This window comes from Lupinus angustifolius, chromosome LG03 (assembly GCF_001865875.1).
Source record: "Lupinus angustifolius cultivar Tanjil chromosome LG03, LupAngTanjil_v1.0, whole genome shotgun sequence".
Taxonomy (NCBI): Eukaryota; Viridiplantae; Streptophyta; class Magnoliopsida; order Fabales; family Fabaceae; genus Lupinus; species Lupinus angustifolius.
In genome coordinates, this window is record NC_032011.1 from 25,129,085 (window position 1) to 25,150,798 (window position 21,714).

The 21,714-nt window shown below is 35.5% G+C and overlaps 1 protein-coding gene across 1 annotated transcript; it reads right to left on the reverse strand.

Annotated features, from left to right (window-relative positions):
* Positions 2,081-20,966, reverse strand: LOC109344024 (phosphatidylinositol 4-kinase alpha 1-like). Its single transcript, XM_019582604.1, has 26 exons — positions 19,880-20,966; positions 19,198-19,542; positions 18,907-19,068; positions 18,336-18,503; positions 18,029-18,187; positions 17,800-17,927; positions 17,343-17,649; positions 15,713-15,881; positions 14,782-14,999; positions 13,949-14,107; positions 13,100-13,282; positions 12,051-12,584; positions 11,591-11,950; positions 10,500-10,714; positions 9,153-9,336; positions 8,885-9,021; positions 8,643-8,793; positions 6,838-7,104; positions 6,169-6,246; positions 5,945-5,989; positions 4,948-5,120; positions 4,662-4,857; positions 4,256-4,396; positions 3,060-3,268; positions 2,672-2,833; positions 2,081-2,586 (listed from the first exon to the last, which is right to left on the reverse strand). Exons 1-26 carry the CDS (start codon positions 20,828-20,830, stop codon positions 2,328-2,330), a joined length of 6,060 nt encoding a protein of 2,019 aa, XP_019438149.1. The 5' UTR covers positions 20,831-20,966; the 3' UTR covers positions 2,081-2,327.

Genomic DNA, 21,714 nt, shown 5'->3' on the forward strand with positions numbered 1-21,714 from the left:
ATAATAATAATAAATATATAATAATAATAATAATGAGGGAAAGAAGAAAATGATGAAATTCAATTTAGAATGAGGATAAATTATGTGTATCTTATTACACAAATGAAAAGAGGGTTTGTTTTTTTTTTTGAAATGATGAGGAGAAGAAACACTGCTAAATGGAGACAGATAAAAAGACTATCTTACCCCTATGTTGTATTGTGTAGTAGATTTAGATACTATTATATAAGTGTAATTTCATATCATTAGATAATCAAATTTCCGTTTAATCATTTATTTATTTCACAAAAAGGTCCTCTATTTAGGTCTTTTATGCAATTATTTTTTGTAGCTTTTAAGCAAAATGATTGTTATTTATTTCACAAAAAGTTATATGTGTAAATTAAGTTATATACTTATGATATTCTAATTCAAAATTCTCGATTTAATCCTTTGAGATTCTTAATAGTCAAACCATTTTCAAAAAAAAAAAAATGAATACTCAAATTGGATTATGAAAATAATTAGAGTTTTGGTTAAATTTTTAGAAATAAATAAAAAGTTAAAAACGCAATGCTCCTCGTTACTTTAAAATTAGATTAATCGGTTTATTTTATTTGAGATATATTTTCCTCGTTAAGAATTAGTTTAATGAGTATTTTATTTTTGAGATATAATTCTTTATTTCCTACTATCTAATTTGGAATCATATATTAAGATATGCTTTTCGGAGGGATATAATATAATTGTTCCATATAATACATATGTTTTTCCTATTAAGTAAGATTTTGGATTTGAAATTCTTGCTTAAAAAGGAATTTTACATCATAATTATTAAATAATGAGGATAAACATAATTGGGAGGCCTATTTTTAAGTTTAGAATTGCAATTCTTTCATGAGAAAATTCTACTATTCTAGTATGCTCCAAGTTGCTTTGGGCTTCCAAAGCCATTAGGTGAGTAGATCAAAATATTGTTCATGTGAATTATTTTTGTACTTGCAAATTTCAATCATATTGGAATGATAATGGACCATTTTTCAATCATATTATGTGAATGATTATTCTAACATTTCCTTCTTTTTTTCTCTATAAATGTAGTATCCATTGCTTAAGTATATTATCTTTTAAAAAAACCTTTGATATAAACTATATGGTGTGGCTAAGTGAGCAACTCGATCTCTAGGTATGCAAACATTATTTGTTGCCTAAAAAATTTCAATTCTCACTTATATCGCATTCTCTTTGGTTGAGATCATATCTTCTATCCCACAATATTGTGTCACTCCATGTACCATGAGCCGTGATTGGTTAGAAACATATTTAATAATTAAATTTTTAACTTAAACATATTTTTCAATCAATCACAACTCATAGTACATGAAGTAGCACAAGATGTGAGACAGACAATGTGTTTCCTCTTCATTTTTTTAGGGCAATGCACCAAAGGAGCTAATGAGAATTAGTGTGACCCAAAAAGTGGGGATGCTTATATGACATAATAAAATTTCTTCTACTTAGACGAAAATTTCAAAGCTATAATATGGTATCATATTAAGTATTAAAAATAAAAGAACATATGCAACTAATGATCATGGTAAAGAAATCAAATTTAGTCCTCCAAAGATTCACTTGTGATCAATAGGATCCTTCAAAAAAAAGTTTAAAATCTATGTACCGTTACTGTAATATATTTTACTTTATCAATTCATCATCTATCATTGATTTATGTTACTTTTGTTTGAAAGTTGATAATAGTTAACATATGAATGATGAATTATTCGCTGATAATATAAAAAACATTTACCCGAAAATATGTTAACATCACACTGCAAATTATGTTTGGCTGCAAGTGAAGTTTATGTCCTCTGTCATTCTCAACAACTTGTTTTTTACTTCCTTTTTGCTTTATCCTCAAGCCTAAACCAACAACAATTAAATGATTTGAACTGGGAGCATTCTGGTTTTGAAAAGGATCCAAAACCCACCATTTGTTGAACTAGGTAATTTTGGTAACACAATTATGGAAGAATAGCATTCTTCAAATTAGCAATCCCTTCTTTTATTTCACCAAATTTGCCACAAGTTGTAGAAAGAAGAGGATGAGGGGTCTTGTACCCATTAATGGAATGAATTGCACTTGCCACTAATAAACAACATTATATAGCTGTATTTCTACAGCATGATGAACCCACAAAAATAACAATACACAGCTTTTAAATATTCATCTGCCATTTATACTACTCCCTCAATAACTATAGCCGTGAAAATTCGTCACAAAATCGTAATAAAACAATGATTAAAATTACAAGCAACCATGTACAGTCAGGTCAATTCTATATTACCTCTCACTTCTCGATGCCTTGCTGCAGGTACTGTATCAAGTCATAGCCGGCAGTACTCCACTTATTGTAAGCATCTTTACACACGTGCGTCATGAAATTGGCTGCTTCACGCTCACTCATCTCCGGATGAAATCTCTTCCGAAGATTGCCGATTGGGTCACCCCTGCTGAAGCAAGGTAACCCACTATCAAGCATTAAAGCCACAATGGTGATTATACCATCCATATGACGACGAGCCGCTAGGTACCCCTTCACGCACAAACTAGATGTACAAATAACCAGTCATAAACACTTAGTTTTTTATAATATGGAATGGGTAGGAAAGAAAAGAGAAATTCCATCACTACCTTAAAAATTGGCTCCATGTCTCACTCTTCATAACACCAGATGGATCTAATAATTGTGTCATCTCATGGCTCAGCTTAAAATGTGCACTTTCGAAACGCATATTATTACCAGGAGAAGTTTCTAGGATGAAACCGAAGTCAATATGAACAAGCCTCCCAGCACTGCATCAGCATACATATTAATTAGTGAAGAATTTATTGGACCAACAACTTACATGTTTGTGGTAGGGGCAAAAAGCAAAGGGAGGAGAGGAACTGAAGATCACAGAAGAATTCAATTAAGGGGGCACAGAAAGAGATTTTAAATATTGCAGAAGAAACTCAGCTAAAATCAATTCCGCGAGCAATTATATTTAGATTTGTTGACAAAGAAAGACAAAGATCTTACCTGTCAAAGAGAAGGTTTCCATTGTGCCTATCCTTTGGTTGAAGCAAAAGGCTAGCAACGGCATAACCAGCACTGCTGACGATGAAGTTCTGACGTGCAGCCTCAAAACTGGCAGTTCCAACAGGACCAAAATCTTGCTGAAATATCTCCAACAAACCTCCATCAGTTGTCTCCCCCATTTGGCTTCTACTACGTGTATTAGGCACAACCTGAAAAATGTAAAATATGAATTATGAATGCACAAAGTAGTTATTCAATATAGGATATAAGAAATAACAAAACATGACTATAGTTCCTAATACTGATCCGGAACAGTTAGCTGCTTAAACTTATTAACGATTATTTAAAAAAAAACTAACGAAACTACAAGACCAAAAATGGAGATAATTTAAAAAAAGCTATTGATAAAAGAATCTTCTACGTTTAATCTCTTAAAAATTATTGATCAAAATAATGTGCCAAACAATATATGAGGATGAACTGCAATTGGAAAATTGACAAATTCAAAATTGACCCCCAATTATTTAGCCCCCTGAAGCTAATCCTCCCCAACTTAATACAGGTGCTCCACTAAATCTGATTATTCAGAAGATATACCTTAAGAATCAAACATAATTAAACAGTACATCCCTAATTAATATTTCACATTTCAGCTCCATTACAAAGCAAATTAAAGTAATCAAGTAAAAAACACAACTCAAACTGGACCCTACTATTATATTATATACTTAGCTCAGGACTTCCTATTTTGTAGATTAATAAAGCAGAGCAATAATAATAATAAAATACATAAAAAATAAACCCAACACATAATGAAGAACATAGGTATTTCATCTCAAGTACCAAACAATAGCAACTAAAAGTGTGCATTTCAGGCCAAGACCGCGCATACAGGTTTGAAATAGAGACTTTACGCATAACTCAATTTTGTGTTCCAAGATATTAAACTCGCAAGAGTTCAGGAGCTAACTTGAGAGTTTGAACACCATGTGATTACCATCACTTACATTGTAAAATATCAATCATCGAAAACAAACATACCCCTCGGAAATACACTTCCAAGAACAAACATGGCTGCAGTTATTGCTGGATCGGTATACCACCCATTCTGATCTATGACCATACTTTTACTTTATTTGAATTAGTTAGTGCCACAAAACATTCAGGATGCTTCAGTATATTAGCAATAAACTCACCTCTATTATACCTCTCTCAGGACCAGTAGGCAGAACACCATAAGGAAATAGATAAAGATTTAAGCCGACAGCTTCAAATATATCTCTAAGAAGTGCAATTACTTGAAGGGCAAGAACATCTTGTCTACAGTCATCTCCAACCTTGAATGAAGATAACTCAGTTAATCCAAGAATGATAAGAAAACAGACTAAGCACAGCTGACAACAATGCAAGAAAATAAACTTCAGTGTATGGGTAACCAGAGCACACATTGTATTAAAAAAAGAAAGCTATTTTGTTATGTTCGTTTAAGCCTATAACACAATGTATTGCTGTTGTGTCGGCAGGATAAAAACTCAATTATAAACACCAATGCTTGAGTTTTGAGTCTGCGAAGGATATCATCATAAATACAGACCAGCTAACCTTGAAAATGCAACCTTGTGGCTTTATATCGTTTTGGTCCCCATCTCGATCAGCTACATTAAATGCTATCAAAATTGGGACTTTTGCAGCTGATTGTAAGGGAATACCACTATCCACTATAATACCCTTAACAAGCTTGCTAGGAGCTGTCGGCAGATAAAGGTCATCACCCTCCAGTTCAATTTTCTCCAATTCCCTATCAAAGATGATAAATTCATTAGTCAAGTTCTATTTTAAATTTGACTAGTTCAAAATAAGGAGCATGCCACAGGCATCTGCTTAATACCTTCGGATACCAGCTCGGCGTTCTTCCTTAGGGAGTGGATATAGTACGCCAGATATGGAAGTAACTTTGTCGAAGAAATCAAACTCTCTTTTAAATATATCAAGTGCCTTTGGACTAAAACCATCAATTATTCGTTGCCTTACAGCTGGCAGAAGTTCTAGAAATGAACCATTCTGAAATAAAGCGCAAACAAATACCAAAATTAACTATGATGTGGAAAAACAAAACAAATTCTAACAAAAACAAAGGATTACATTGAATATATTCTACATCTTCACAAAGCAGTGCTACAAAGTTGAGTGTCAACTTGAAAGATTTTAGGCAAAACCAGAAAAATGTTTCTACTCTGACGAACTAAATGTAATCTGATTATAGTAACTTCATAGTTAATAAGCCTGAAACTATAATAATGATCCGCAAGTTTCATATTTTAAATTTCCATACTGGGCAGTCCCAAAATGCCTGTCACTTTAAGAGTCAATATGCCAAGTTTATACTTTCCTCAATTACTCTCACTCTCATTTATTTTCAAATTAAAAAACATTGAGGATAGTTTTGACAATACTTGATTTGATGCATTAAATTATGTGTTTTTAATCAGAGAAAGGAAAGGTGTGCTTCAACTTTATGAAAAGTCAAATTAAACACATGAAATGGTATAGAAGGATCGAGGGACTAATATTTCTTAAGCAAAATTTGTCAGAGAATCAATAATATCAACATAACTCAAATTAAATTTATCAATGGAGACAAAGTATCAACATCGTAATAATAATTATTATTAATACTACTGCTATTGATGTTATAGCAGCACTAATGATTGAAACCAGTGCATCTGGTTTCAGTGATCAGTAAATATTAAACATTGTCTAAATGATGTACAGGACTAGCATAGATCTAGCACTTGATGCCGATTTTAGTTTGGAACTCATGATGTTTCATCAGTATATGATAGCAATAACTATACAGGATACAAAGAAGCTTGCTGTTATCATACCTTCCCACTATTGGGATCTTTTCCTGGCTCAGGTACAGTCTCACCCTGCCCAAAAGAAACCCACTGCTTAACAACTTGCTAAATAAAAAACAAAGAACTTATAACAAAGAAGTGAGGTTACAAATAATCAACTATATATAAAAATAATGTGCACAACATAATTAAGTGAAATAAGAATAACTTTCATAAAAGAAATAATGACAATTGACAATCACAAGTTATACCTGTAGGTGCCAGATAAGAATATGGGCAAATATATCACTTCTTTGAGCAGCTCTAAGCAAATAACCTTCTACTAATTTCTGAAAAAAATAAAATATTGAACTGGTTATTATCAAGCAAAAACAAGTTGAAATTCACTATAAATAAGGTCATATGTTGGCATAAAGTTATCTACTCTTTTACTTCACTTATTGGAGAATAAATTCAAAGAGGGTTAAGAAAAGCTCATTTTACAAATATGAGTCAAAGTAGGATTTTGATTTGGGGACGAAATTAAATTTAGATGTCAAAATATTTAGTGAGTATATAAAATTGGAGAGATAACACACAAAATTCCCACAAGACTAGTGAGATTATGGTGCAAAACATCTTTTCTCAATAGACTTCTCAAAATTTTAAGAATGTCATTGTGTAACTTGAAACAGAAGTCTGATTTATGTTATGCTTTAGGTGTTAAATATCAATGAACATGATTTATGGTAGCATTATGGCGTCATTCGGTCTAAGTAGCCAACCCCACCTAATGGATTAAGGCTTGGTTATTGTTGTTGTTGTAGGTGTTAAATGGTGAAAGGTAAAAAATGTAGAATCAGGTTTTAAGTGACACACAGTTTGAGGACTTTCATGCTAAGTGGGGAAATCATGAACTCAAATTTCAGTAGATATCTAACCCCGTCATCATGTCGCAAAGATTGCACCAGCTGCGGCATGAAAAAAGTCACTCTTTCAGGGGGATAGGATTCTAGAACCCTTAAAACATACGCCATGACCCGTGGATGTCCCTTGTATGCAGGCGTAAGGAACTCTAGAGCTTGTGTAATAGAACAAGGAGCCCAATGAGGCAATTGTTGCAAAAGCACTGAATTATCATCAACCGCCTTGGGAGTGATGAAGTAAGATAATGCTTCTGGTATGTTGCGCACATCCAGTATATGTGCCTGCAAAGACAAGCTATTATGTCATTTTTTGCCAGATAATATATGCAGGAGTCATGAGGGAGAACAGCTTAGATCACAGAAATGGGGGAAATAGCACAACACAAGAGTAAATCTGCTATTCAAATTTATAATTTTAAATATATAACAAAATTATAATCTGACATGACAGAAGATATGACCCATCTAAGTTGGACTGTTATAAATGGTTCTTTGCTCATTTACTCAACCTATGTGAGACTTGAACATTTAACATCCCCTAGCACTCAGAAGTTTGTTAGAATGGAAATATACTGGTGGCCCAACATGGGAATAGGCTCTGATACCAACTAGAATGGAAAAATGAAAAATCTGAATATCAGATGACCAAATAAATAAGCCACTTTACATGGATTGACATCTAATTACAATGACCAAAATATACTCAGGATAAATAATTACTAAAAAATTAGGTAAAAAATAATCTACTATTATAATTGTACAAACTACAATAATATAAAATATTATAATTTCAAAGAAATTTCAATACGTATAACTTTTACACAAACAAATAGATTTTTGCCAAAAAATATAATGTAAATCAACTTTTTCTTAAAATAAAGAAGTACATTTTCTATTATGGATGTAGAGTGCTTTTTTATACGGCATTTTGTTTTATTTGTTGTCCAGGTTTTCCGGTTTGAACGATAATCCAGAAGTCAGACTGCTGACTGGGGTGACGTGAATCAGCTACCAGTCAAAGTTATACAACTATGGGTATTACTGGGTTAGGTTTTAATGTCCAAGTTTCCCTTATTTTGCGTTTCTTTTGAAATAATGCTCAGACTGCGAATGTTTATGTTTGATAATTTCAGTGGGTGAGAGACAAGCTGCCATGCTTAATCTGTTTGATAATTTCAGTGGGTGAGAGAAAAGATATTGGTCTAGTTGTGTAAGGTCTATTGGATCCCCAGATAGACAAAAGGTTAAGGATTCGATTCCTGGGAGCGACACTTGTTGGGAGGGACAGCCACACACGTAGAAAGGGATTAGTTCCTTACCCATATGGTGAGGTGATACCCTTTGTTATACCAAAAAAAAATATCAATGACTAACTGTATTAACAGCATACCCTTGGTTATAAAAAATTATATTAACGGCACCACAAATAATATTTTGAAACATATCAGGAACCCATATAGCTTAAGGACTAACTATACCCCTAACGCATCAAATATTTAATATGCTAGTGTACTGCATACCCTACCTACCCATACCTCTCTTTTAAAACTTTAGATGCCTTGTCTCACATTGAATTTTCCCTTATGCCTATCAAAACTATAAAAAAACTATTCCTGCAGGAACTGTTTGCACTTCACACCACACTATATGCTCCTCTCGCAATTACAAATTTGCAAATCACATTCCACTGTCCAACATCAAATATTAAAGGAGCAATTGTTGCTCAAAACATTTAAGTTTTGACTTATTACATCAATTCCTACTTTGCAGACAATCAACTGATTAGGACTTCTAGTTCACAATATTGTAAGAAAACATACCTGAACCAGCTGAGTTACTTCAGTCTTCAAAAATGCATTGGTCGGGAACCTTGAAGCCAAGGATAACGCAATCCTAGGATCAACAGCGAAAGCAGTCCTAGCAAATTCTGTCCATTTATCTGAGCTATACTTGGGTCGCGAAACACTTTCCCTGAAAGTACATACCAAATATCTTAAAAACAAGGAAAGAAAAAAACCAAAGATATAACAAAATTCCAGTGGTCAAAAACAGATATATTTACTTTGTGTTGGTCGGTTGTGCCCAAACCTCAAGTCTATCAGCCTCATGTTGGCACAGCATTAAAAGTAGCTGCTTCCGTTTTTCTCTGTCAATGGCATAGTTCTCCATTTGACCCCAAACAGGATGGTGGTGATCATTCTGTATGCATAAATGTTAGGATAAATGCACAAAATAGTTTTCTAGTCCCTTGGAAAAGTTTAAAGTGAGCAAATAATGTTCCAAAACCCACAGTGCAAAGCAGATGACAATGTCGGGCAAAGAATTATTACCACATCAGCCAAAGTGTTTCCATTTTCTTGTCCATTTCCTTTGGAACCAAGTTGAACAGCATCTCCTTTCACATTTGAAAGGTATTGAACACAAAGAGAAACAGACTGGGCCTCACACTGAGAAAAATTCGTATAGGCAGTGTCATACCATTCAGGATAATGAGCAAACCAACCCAGAGAAGCCCTGCAAATGCACCAAATGACATTTTCGATTAATTCAAAAAAGGTGAACATAATAAATCCAATTTGGATAGATATCCTCCAAAGAAACTAATTGCTCTATCAAAACTTGCAATGAAAAGATTGAGAAGCATGCTGTGGAAACATTGTTAGAAGGCCTAAGAAATCAAGGAAAAGCTAATTTGAAAAACAAGACAAGTCCTTTGCAGCTATAACAGATTCCCCGTGCACCCACACATTTAGCAAACTAATCAACCTCCAACAGATGCAACTTCAATTGTAGTAAAGAATAGATTAAACAGTATTAAGAGGGATATATATTCTTTGTAGTTGTTATAAGGCTTGGATCTTCTGTTGTTCCATAGAAAATAGAAAAGACAGAAAACAGAAGATTCACTCTGTATTTTGATCATCTTCGTAGGTTTCTGAAAATAGAATTAACAGACAAAGCATTCAACATGAATTGACCATAAATTTATAAACACAACAAGTTTCAAAACATTTTATTGTTAGAATTAAAAGAGAAAGGAAGTGAGAAATCAATGATGTTTAAAACCAGGGAACATAATCAGAACACGCTGAGATTTGGCATAAAAGATTTGTGGCAGATTCGGAGACTGGGTTGAGCACAGTTGGTCAACATGTGATTTCACCCATTTCCAAATTCAAACTCATCCCCGCTTAAGCCCTTAGAAGCATATTGACATGCTGGCAAAATTTGACCATCTAAAAAAGCAGTTTTCAAAAAAACCTTTCAGGCCGCCAAAGTAAAAAATGGCCTAGTGCACGAGGATCTCACCTAGTGTGGTCTGGGAATGATAGATTTACACAGTCCTACCCTCACAAGCGAAAAGGTTGCTTCCAGGATTGGAACCCATGACCTCTAGGTCAAGGCAGGTAACTTTACCGTTGTGCCGAATAATAAAAACCTTGTGAGAAACAGAAATTGAACAAGGAATGTAGTATGTAACCTTTCATGAATTATACGAAGTTCTAGAAAAAAAGGATGCTCATGTAGAACATCAAATGACACATATTTAGCAACAATTAATATTAAACAAAGTGATATTGGCAGCACTACTTTACACACAAGTAAAGAAAACAAACAATTTAGGATAAATGCACCAAGAATGCCAAAAATAAACTGTAAGAGACACTCATGTTCACCGATAAATCCGATCTTCCAGCAGTTGAAGCCCTTTTTGAAATTTTTGCAGATTGCCCTGAAACTGGCATGAGCAGTACTTTAGACCTAGAAGCGTGAGAGTGAAAAAAGTGCCTGAGGCTGCAGGATGGCGTGAAAAGTTCCAGGGGATCTTTGTTGTCCCCTGCAACATCCTACCAAGAAGAAAGAGTTGCTCCACACTTTGGTGCCGAATCGCCTACAGAAGACAAGATAAGTAATTATACAGGGAACCTAAAAAAATTAAGTAATTATCCAGGGAACAAAAATATACAACTAGTTAAGTAATTTGAAATTCTTAAGGTTGAAACTAGATACAATAATAATATTTAATGGAAGTAAGCAACAAGACAATACCTTCTTCAAGCACATCAATCTTAGTTCATTATGGTGCTTATGATGTGTATCAAGATATTGAATGTTAACAAAATCAGTATTAATTAATCAATCGGATCATCAGCATAAAAACAATAGCAATTAACATTTGGTGGCAAATTAATACCATAAAAACAAAATATCCCATATAACCGCAACCGGGAACTGAATATCGATTTAAATAAGCGATGATTCATGAATAGATTCCTGAATTGAAAAATCCACATAAAATAACTGAAACAAAACAATTGACCTAATAACAAGTTGAGCAAAAGCATATATATATCGGGACTGAAACAGTTCTCATATAAAAACTGTGAGAACAATAAATCTGGATTATAGAACCATACGTAAATGTTTAAGATTAAAAGTTAGTTAATGGTCACATGATCATTTTAAAAAAAGTCATGTGCATTTACCTTTTAATATCGACTGTTCGAATTAGATCTAATGGTTCATATTAATTATTTTCATTTCTCATACTAATAATTTTTCTAACTTGAGTCACTTCCTATATATATATACAAGAAATTCATGAATTACTTATATTTTTGGGCACAATAGGGAATATAAAAACACAGTATGGACACTAATGGTCAAAATGGGCATACAGTCAACACAGCAATCATTTTAATGTTTAGATAAACAAGTGATAAAAGGAGAAAACATATGTTAACAAATAAGATGAGAAACTTCTAACCTCAAAGCGATCAATGAGAAATCCAAGCCATAGTCGATGAGCAATTATCTGTTCAACAGGATTAACCCCAGGCTGCACTTCAGGTTCGCCAGGGGACAGGTGAGGCCTTAGTTTGGCAGCAGGCCCACAATATCTTACTTCAGATGCAAAAAGACCACGCTTGGTGTCAATTGTCCATAACCATGCATCAACAAGCTCTGCAAGGACAAGAGATCCAAGCTGAGGTGCAGCAGAAACCAACCAAGTCCATATGAAAACACCAGTTTCCATTGCATCATGGGTGGAAATATAAGCAGGACACCAGCAAAGAAGTCGAAGAAGTTGTGAGAAGCCCTCCACATTCGACTTGGATCCGGAACTCTTGCCAATAAGAAAAACATAACTCAGATAAAGGTACAGGAACATAGATTGCCAAAGAGTTCTAACTATTGTCATCTAAGTACAAATAAGACATGTATACCAAATTTGATAAAAGAAGCACTGTAGCCTGAGAGCAAGTATCCCGAAATTCAGACCTGACCACCTCCCCACCTTTCTCTGCTATGTTGACAAACTGTTGAAGTAAACGCACAAACTTATTAAGCAACATTCCGTTGAATGAGTCATCATCAGATTGAGGCTGTTGAGGAAAAGCTCCAGATATAATTCTTTGAAGCCCAACTCCAAGCCCAAAACCAGGTGTAGCGCCGGATTGAAAACCACCAATGCTGTTATACAACCTTCTCATGCCAGCTATTTCTCCGGCGTGGTTGCACTTAACTGTTGCTGCAGCTTGATTGCAGTTACCAGAACTAATAACTTCTAAATTAAAAGATTCTGATGCTTTTAAGTTTGCACCTGAAGCTGCAGCTGCTGCAGCCATGACTGCTGGAATATTTGCTGTTTGTATTGGCCAGTCATTTTTCCCAGAGCCAATGCGTATCTCAGATAAAAGGAAAACAATATCAATTGTGGGCTGTGCCCTTTGCCCTGTGTTTGCTTTACAAAGTTTATCCTGACATGAAATATACACAGAGAAGTTCAGAGAAAGACTTGGGATTTACTAGGGGAAAAATATTTGACAATAAACCTTATATAAAATATAATGGAAAGAATCAAGGCACAATAAAACTAATGTGCCCACCACATTTTGGAACCAATTTCAGAATGCAACTCAATTAGGACCAGTAGCACAACCATATGCAGGTTATACTTATGATCTATGGTGCATGGATATGAGTACAGGTATAGATATCGAATACAACACCGGTAACTCTCCCAGTAATTCTGTCATTTTTATGACAGGTTGAAATATCCAAACCATTGGAGTTGTCTTATAGTATGAAACTTCCTATATTTTGTTTTCTGGTGCAACAATGATGCCCACCCCCAGAGGAAAAAACATTATCCAGCATTTTACTCATGCCACATGCATAGAATAGGATCTTGCACATTAATTTACAAATATTTTTTCTAAGAAATTACAGAAACTTAAATATTGATTCTAATCGATGAAACGGATCAAGTCACCTGAAGAAGGCCCTGACTAGTGCATGGAGAACTTGAAAGAGCTTTAACAATCCATTCCCGAACAATTCTTTGATGCAAGGAACGGACTGTTGCTGTCCAAGTAGGATCATTGATGACAGCAGACGAGGAGTCGTCATTAAATGAAAATAGCAACAAGTCTAAGCAGGAAGTATCCCATAAAACCTGAAAAGTCATATTTTTAATCTTAAATATGTTTGACAACAGCAACAACCAAGCTTTAGTCCCATCAGGTGTGGTCTACTACACACCGAACGATGTCATAATGCTCTGTCATAAATTATGTTCATTGACAAAGCATTAATTTCTACATCTTTCCTAATCGTTTCGCTTGTAATTTTTCTTGGTCTCCCGCTGCCTCTAGAAATTACTCTAACTTCCATTTGATCTATTCTCCTTACTGAGTCTTCTAGCGGTCTCCTCCAAACATGCACAAACCATATTCCTAATGCATCCATTCCTAATCCTATCTTGTCTAGTGTGTCTACTCATCCAACACAACATTCTCATCTACGTTACATTGACTTTATTCTCATAGTAACATTTTACAGCCCAACATTCAATTCCATGTAACATTACAGGTCTTATAGTTGTACGGTAAAATTCCTTCTTATTCTTCTGTAGTACCTTTCTATCACATAGGACGATGCACTCTACCATTTCATCCACCCCACTTGAATCCATGGTTTACATCCCCCATGATTTCTCAAAAGTGTTGTATGATTGACCCAAGTTACTTAAATATGATCGACAATTAAAGAAAAAAATCAGAAGACACATTAGGCAAATAATACATACACATATTTATATCATACACAGTTAAAAATGTACCTGTGGAAACCTATCTCTAATTTGTGGCAACAAGTTCTCTGAGATATCTCTTATATGATCTTCCCTTTGGGACAGGCTTTTGATTAGAAAACAAGCATGCATAGTAAGTATTGAATCTCGGGCCTCAGCTTCATGGCCTATTTCTGATACTCGATCTTCCTGAAGCCAGACCAGTCAATCATGTTGATATGGAGCAGAGAGACAAATTACATCATACAAATCAGCCTCTAACAAAGAGAAAGACATGTACAAACACATAAAAGAGAACACTAATAAGTCAGCTAAACATAACCATTAAGTCACATAAGCCTAATCTAGATTAGATCACCATATAATAATAGTAATACAATCCCATCCATAATCATGAAACCATTGCATTTGTCAATATACATATACAGATTAATTTTGGACGTAAAGATCAATGGATGCAGATACATATTAAGTAATAATAAAGCAAATAAATGTAACTGTTTCACAAACTATTATTTTTTATTAAATAAGCTACATAGGGATTCAGGAAAAAAGATTAAGATTTTTTCCTACAACCTTAAGCTTTTGGGGAAATAGTAAATGAATCTTTGACAGAATATGCTGTTTATTAAGTTACTAGCTCAAAATTTTTAAGGGACTAGCTCACATTTAGATAATAACTGCTTAGCACTAAGCAAACATGCCCCTGCTCCTTAGTTGAGGCTTAGTGGCTTGCCTAAATGCTCATAAATGGGAGTATCATCAGGTTAAACACAACTAAGTTAGTTGAATCTGTTCCCATTCAGCTCAAGCTTTGATCAAAACTATAGCAAAATGAAAACCTTTGTTAAACTACAGCCTACCAGCCAAGAAACAGCTGTTTCGAAGGCCCTGTGGACAATTGCTGTTAAACATTGGAAGACGGCGGGCATTAGATTGGGAGTCTTGAGATATTCAAAGGCACAAGTGAAGGCACTTCTAGCAGCATCCATAGCAGTTCCACCATTTAAGATTCCACCATTGCTGCTGAAGCGGATGATCTCAAGAAAAGCTACAGCAAGAAGATAAGTAGCCTTCACACCTTCAAAACAAACAAGCACAAATCATCCCAACAGTTACAATAGATTGGTGTGGTATAAAATGAATATAGGAGTTAAGAAGGGCAAAGGGGCCCAAACAGAAAACTATAAATCACATTATACAACTTCCAATTAGTCAAGTCAGAAGAGATATGCAAATTTAACCGAGTCCATGACCACAAACATGAGACATGAGAACTTCAAATAAATATAGAAAACAAGGGATTTCTTGTCAACAGAAAGAAGCTATGAACAATTGTCGGTGTGTTAGTGTAGATAAAGAACTATGGTGTATATCTTAACCAACACATGAAATTGATTAAAAATAAAATCAATGACCTCAGCAATGAAAGGTTATATTTAATGGCTAACTTCATGCATATGATATCAAGTTAATGACAAAACACCTGTCATATTAGAAATAATCATTTATCTCGATGCTTGTCAATGGTACAAGGTTATGAACAAGTTTTCCGGCAAATGCCTAAGACATGTCAAGCCATGTACATACATGTTTTAGAGACGTTAAAGAGCATAAAAAATCATCTGATGTTTACAATGCAATATTTCAAACAGTAATGTGTCTGACATGGAGAGGAGATACAAGTGAAGGATATGTTACATGCCCAACACGAGATGCAGCACCTCTCTAAGAATGTGAAGATGGCGATGACTATAAAATAATGAAAATAAATATCAACTAAATGTGGTAGACCTGAAATTGTGGTCATTGCTGGAACATCAACTTTCCCTCCTAAAGCGGCAGACAGAGCAGCTTTCTGAGCAAGAGCAGCTTTCTCATTGCCACTTCCTCGGCCACTACCTGGGTTGTGCAGAGCATTTAATTCTAACTCATCCTCAAGCCATTTCACAGAGCTCACGACCTGAGCAGAAACAGAGAGGTATAAAAAAACCTTCAAGCCAATATACTGTAAAAACTAAATTCAGTGGGGTAAAAGATAAAGCTATTGGATTAATAAAAATCTAGAAAATCACCGCAAAAAACTTAGGTTTGTTAAGACATTAGGGTCACAGTAGTGCAAGACTACAACTACTTGGCCTAATTATTAGTATTAAATGGAGTATTAGGTTAGGTTACTGTAACACATCGTGAATATCAGTCATATATTTATCTAATTATGGTTAGCTGTCTTTCTCGCTTTTCCTTCTTCACTAACTCCACACCTATAACATGGCATATCCACCATTACCTGTGTGGCTGTCTATATTTCGATTTAATTGAGTTCATGGAGCTATGTGTATCTCCCATTGGTTTCCCACTTTCCCCTCACCTTGGCGCAACAGTGAGGTTGCTTGCCTTGTGACCTTGGAAGTCACGGGTTCAAGTCCTGAAAATAGTCTCTCTGCTTGCAAGGATAAGGTTGTATTTATCCTCCTAAGACCTCACCAGGTTGGAGCCTCATCATTGGGCCGCCATTTTATATTTTGGGCTTTGAAAAAAGAAAAAAAATCATGACTTAAATTATGTTCTAGTTGTTATTTCAATATTTGCATCCTAACAATCATGGCATGCTTCAAAATAAGGTCTTCAAGATCTACTTAGTTCAGATCCCTATGCCAACCTATTCAACCAAAGTATGCAGGTGTTGACCTAACATATTGCCAAGGCAGTAAGCTAAGGTGGATACCTCTGCTAAAGCATTGGACAACAAAGGAAATGTAATAACAAATAGGCAATATTTTTACAATGCTACACACACCTAACAAAGTTTAACCTTGAGCACATTTGGTACATGGAGCCTCAATTCCACAATAATAATAATTCTTTATTTGGGTAGAAGGAAGGCATGCAATGATTATTTCATTCTGGGCCTCAGTTTCACAGAAGGAATCCTTATTCCCTCGAAGAGAGGTGAGAACAGTCATTCCTAGCAAGCTATAATAAATATTGCTAGTTTGGTGTTCTTACATTGATGATTCCATTCTAAATTGATTCCAAGTATGAAACAAAAAGAATTAAACAACAGTGGAGCAATAATGGTTATGTCACAATCTCACGCCAAGCAATTCCATTCTTGCTCAAATTCATCACAAAAAAAAGTGTATACCAAACAAGCCCAGCCATGACAAGATTGACCATAAGCACATCATAGCAATCTAGTTAACATTATTCAAATCAACTTATTATTGAAAAAATAAGGAAGAGAAGATCCCAGATAGTTAAATGGTACCATGATCTCTCCAGACAGCGGCGAATCATGAATAACTATAACTTAATAACAGATTTACTATTGATATTGTATAAACAATAATCATAAATAGCAAAAAGACACTAATGGAAATGTTTAACTAGGACTTCGGGAAATCTTTTTTAATCAACTTACTAGTGGAGGAGTCCCCTGAGCAATACGCTGTACAGCAGAAGACCACTCTATATTCCACATATACGGTCCATTTACAGCTTGAAGGGCAGTTTTACCAATGCTTCCCACGCTGTTCAGTGTACTAGAAACTGCCTTTGTGGTAACCTGAGTCTTCTGTACTGGAGGTGCTAGGCCGAAAAGCGCAACATAGAACCAAAGGTTTCGAAACAGTTTTAAAAGTGATGGCTCCACATTTAATGTAGGACCAAAATCAGAACATACTGCCGCCACTGAAGGGAGCAGAGGACCCAGGAAATCTGCTCCACTCCTGTAGCAAATAAGCATCGAAAGTGAAATCTTGAGAAAATATGATTAATCTAGGAAATTAAATTGAAGTAAAACCTTCCCAAACTCTCCACAATATTTCATGCAGTATTATATTGCCATGTCATGAGCTCAGCATAGGAAAAAGGTATACCTTCCACTTTTAGACTCAGCAGCTAAACCTACATCTGAGCACAGGGAAAGCAATCGGTGGCGATAATCTGAACGCAGTTTATCACTGGTAAGGCCACTAGCTATGAGTAGAAATCCTGCAGGTAGAGTCTAGAATGTAATTGAACTAGTGAGCATTCACTTGATATTGTATACCACCAAACAAATCAAGTCTAACATGTGTTATTGACATTTTAAGATATACTACATACTTCAACTCGCTCTGTAGTGGCTTCGGGTGCCTCAGTTTTGCTTTCAGCTGATGCCACACTGGAAAGTTTACTCAAGTAACTTCTAGTCATCAAAACCACTGTCTCACGGTAAGACTTCTCAAAACCTAAACTGGCCATTCGAGACACAGCATCAAGAAGCTGTATTGGTTGCAACAAAACACTGTAAGATTCATGCCATAGCAGCTAAAGGGTGAAAAATTATTGATCAAAATAGAGGGCCATGAAATAAATTTACAGAACTTCACATCAATTTCACAATACATGCTCTGAAGACAAAGTTCCTTACCCGGAGTCTCAATAAACTAGGAGTTGAAGCGTCACCCTCTTCTAAGCTTTCAATAAAAAGTGGTAATATTGTGTCTACCAGTTCAGCCTTGTTGACTGCAGCGCTCAGTTCAGCAAACAGACGTATAACATTAAGCTGTACATATGGAACTGGTTTCTCTTGGTTATCCTGATCTCAACAATATTCCATAGGCAACCAATGAGTTAAAGTACAAATAGGTAACCTAACATTAACATGTTTAAGAAGATGCAGATATTTTTGGACCACAAGATATGATGGTGATAAAACGGGGAAGTGTACCAACTGTATCGATGTATATAATGAATAATGCAATTAGTAAAGTAAAGCGACCGAACAAACATGAATTTTCAGAAGACACATGAACAGTGAACACCAGAAAATATGTGGGCATGTATGAAATGCCAAATCAATGTGTTTATCTGAATATATAGACATAATCATTTTATACATTAGCAATGTAAGAATGTGAAAAGGCAGCAGTACAACGTTATATTTATTCTTATTTATTGTCATTTTTTGCTTAATGATTATGTGAAATTAGAATATGAACCTGTTCTTCGTAATCATTTCGTTCACGTATGCTTGTTGCCAATCCCATGATGTATGTTTCGACGGGAGCCCGCTCATTAGTCCAGCAGGATTCGATAACCTTACAGCTAGCCTTTGTGACACTCTCAAACATTGCCCCTTGGTTGCTACTCCATGTATCAGCCTGTTACAATAACATTTTGAAAATACAAAAAAATAGCAAATTGCATGATCTTGAACGTAAATTGGAATATACGTTTGAAAAGAAAATTGGATGTCAACAGAAATACAAATTTGAAAAGTAAACAAACACCTGAGCACAAACGTTGAGAACAATTGGTTTTAGGCGAATTAGCAAAATGCGCAACGGCTGACCTCCACGGGAGATAGCAATTTGTGCTACCCCCATAAGCAAGGAACTGAAAAGCTCTTCACACATCCTCGACCTTCGCCATACAGATAGTAAGCATGCCTCTGCAGCATCTATCAATACTGCAACTGCTTCATAAACCAATCTCTTGACAGATTTCGGATCAGAAGAATCCAGTGCTGCGAGGCTCTTGATTTTCAGTCTCACTGCAGCTTTATAAACTGACAATTTGGTATTGATTCTGGCTTTTAGAAGTGACCCCTGCTCATGCCAATCCCTCTTCCTTATCTGCGAGAACTATGAAGAGTTAAAACAAGCCTCGCCCTGAACATCTAAATTAGTAACTTTTAACTACTTTCCATCACAATGAGTAAACGCCACCAAGTTGCCCTCCACAAAAAATTGTCACTAAATAAGTCTCTGAAAGTTTAAAAATGTCACTGCATTGGTCCTTCTATGCACTTAATTTTTCGTGGCACAGATTTAATTTTACACTTAGTTATGACATTTTAAGCTTTCAGCAACATGTTCGGTGGTACTTTCTTTGGCATATCATGTTTTAATCGATCCAAAATATACACTTAAGCATGACAACTTGACATGGAAAACAATGTAGCAAGTTTACCTTTAGAAAAGCGGACATAGACTGAATCTGCTTCTTCCCAATTAACCTAACCTGCTCCAACAATGCAGGTTCAATCTGCACTTTTTCCAAAATGTGAGCAATCAATTTAAAAGCTATTTCTTGTTTTTCCAACATTCCAACAGACTCTTCCTCAAACGATGCAACTTGTGGTCCAGACGAAGCCGCGCCATCATTTAAACCCAAATTCAGAGCCAACTGATCAGCATTGCTCTTCCACATATGGCTTCCTCCATTTGACATCACGCCGCTCGAAGAACCAGACACATTGCTCATTGCTTCATTGACAGGACTGCCAATGATTTGAGATTGGTGGTTTACACTGAGAGGCGAGCTCTGAGACGAAGAAACGTCAATGTGAACTGGCGAAGGCATGCCTGGAACGGCGATCGGAAACGCAAATTGTTCGATTAAACACGTCACCAATTTATCAGCATCGGAAGATGAAATCGGAATCGAGTTTTGCGAAAGCGCGATCAAAAAAGCTCTAGCTATCGGCGACTGTTGTTGCTCGTTGCCGTTCCCGTTCCCGATCGCGGATAAGACTACCTCGCCGGAGAATCCAGCAACCTCTTCAGCGAAAACTGACGATGATTCGGTGGCCTTGGAAATGTAACCAAGGAAATCAGCGAAGAAGGAAGAAACAAATTCGGCGTTAAACGGTTGAGGCCAGAAGGATTGAGTGAAGGAATGAGGAATTGAACGGAGGAACTCGAGTGCGACCGATTTAGAACGGAGATCGGCGGAATCGGGAGATTTGGACAAGAAGCGAGCGACGGCGAGGACGGCGTTGAGTTGAGAACGGGAAACCCTGGGAGATCCCGCCGATAGATACTCCGGCGAGGGGCATTTGTCGCATATCCATGATAATTTATCGTGGAATTGCGGTGGATTCAACGCAATTAAGTCGCACAGTTCCATCAAAGCTTCCATGAAGGGCAAATCGGGGAATTCAATTTAGTTCGATGATTCTCTCTCTCTTTCTTTCTCTCTGTGCTAAGAAGGAAGTAGCATCGTGATGTTGTTATGAACGTTGCAACATGCTATGCCCATATTTTCGTTTTTTTTTTCCTTTTCTTTTTTATTTCCTGTTTGGTTTAAAATGATTTTAGATTCTGGTTTTGGCTTTGTCTACACTAGACTGGGATTATAATAATTGTAATTGGGCCCACAGCGTGTGCTTGCGCGCGAAAGAGAAATTATTTTGTGCTAGATAACAAACACGTTCAAATGATACATATTTGATTTATTTTAGTAAGATATTGTGTTTGTGAATCTTGTGAATGAAAAAGATACATATTTCAATAGAGTTAGGGACACATCCATACTTGCATTATCCAATTAAGTTTATATATTTATAAAACCAATTATGTATATATGCTTGGACCATCTCTCCCAACCACCCAAAATCAGGAAGAAAATGGACTTTCACTCTAATAAGAGACAACAGTGTTGGTTTAACTACCAAGTTGTTAGTCTATAGTATAAGAAAACAATTTTAAATATAACAGATTGATACAAATAAACAAACTATAAACAAAAACAATTTTTTATTCAAATCAAAATAACCAAATTCAACTACTAAAATATTTACTAGAACTACTAGATTATTGTAATATTGAAAATCAAAATGCATAAACTAAATATAATGAATCACAAGCTAAAACATAAAGATAGGGATCACTTATCCCAAACGGTGTCCCATACCAAGTCAATCAGAATACTTTTGTTTTTTTTTAAATATTCGTAGGACAGGAAATGGGTTTTTTAAAATATTCGTAGGACAGAAAATGGGACATTGTTGGGGATAGGTGAAC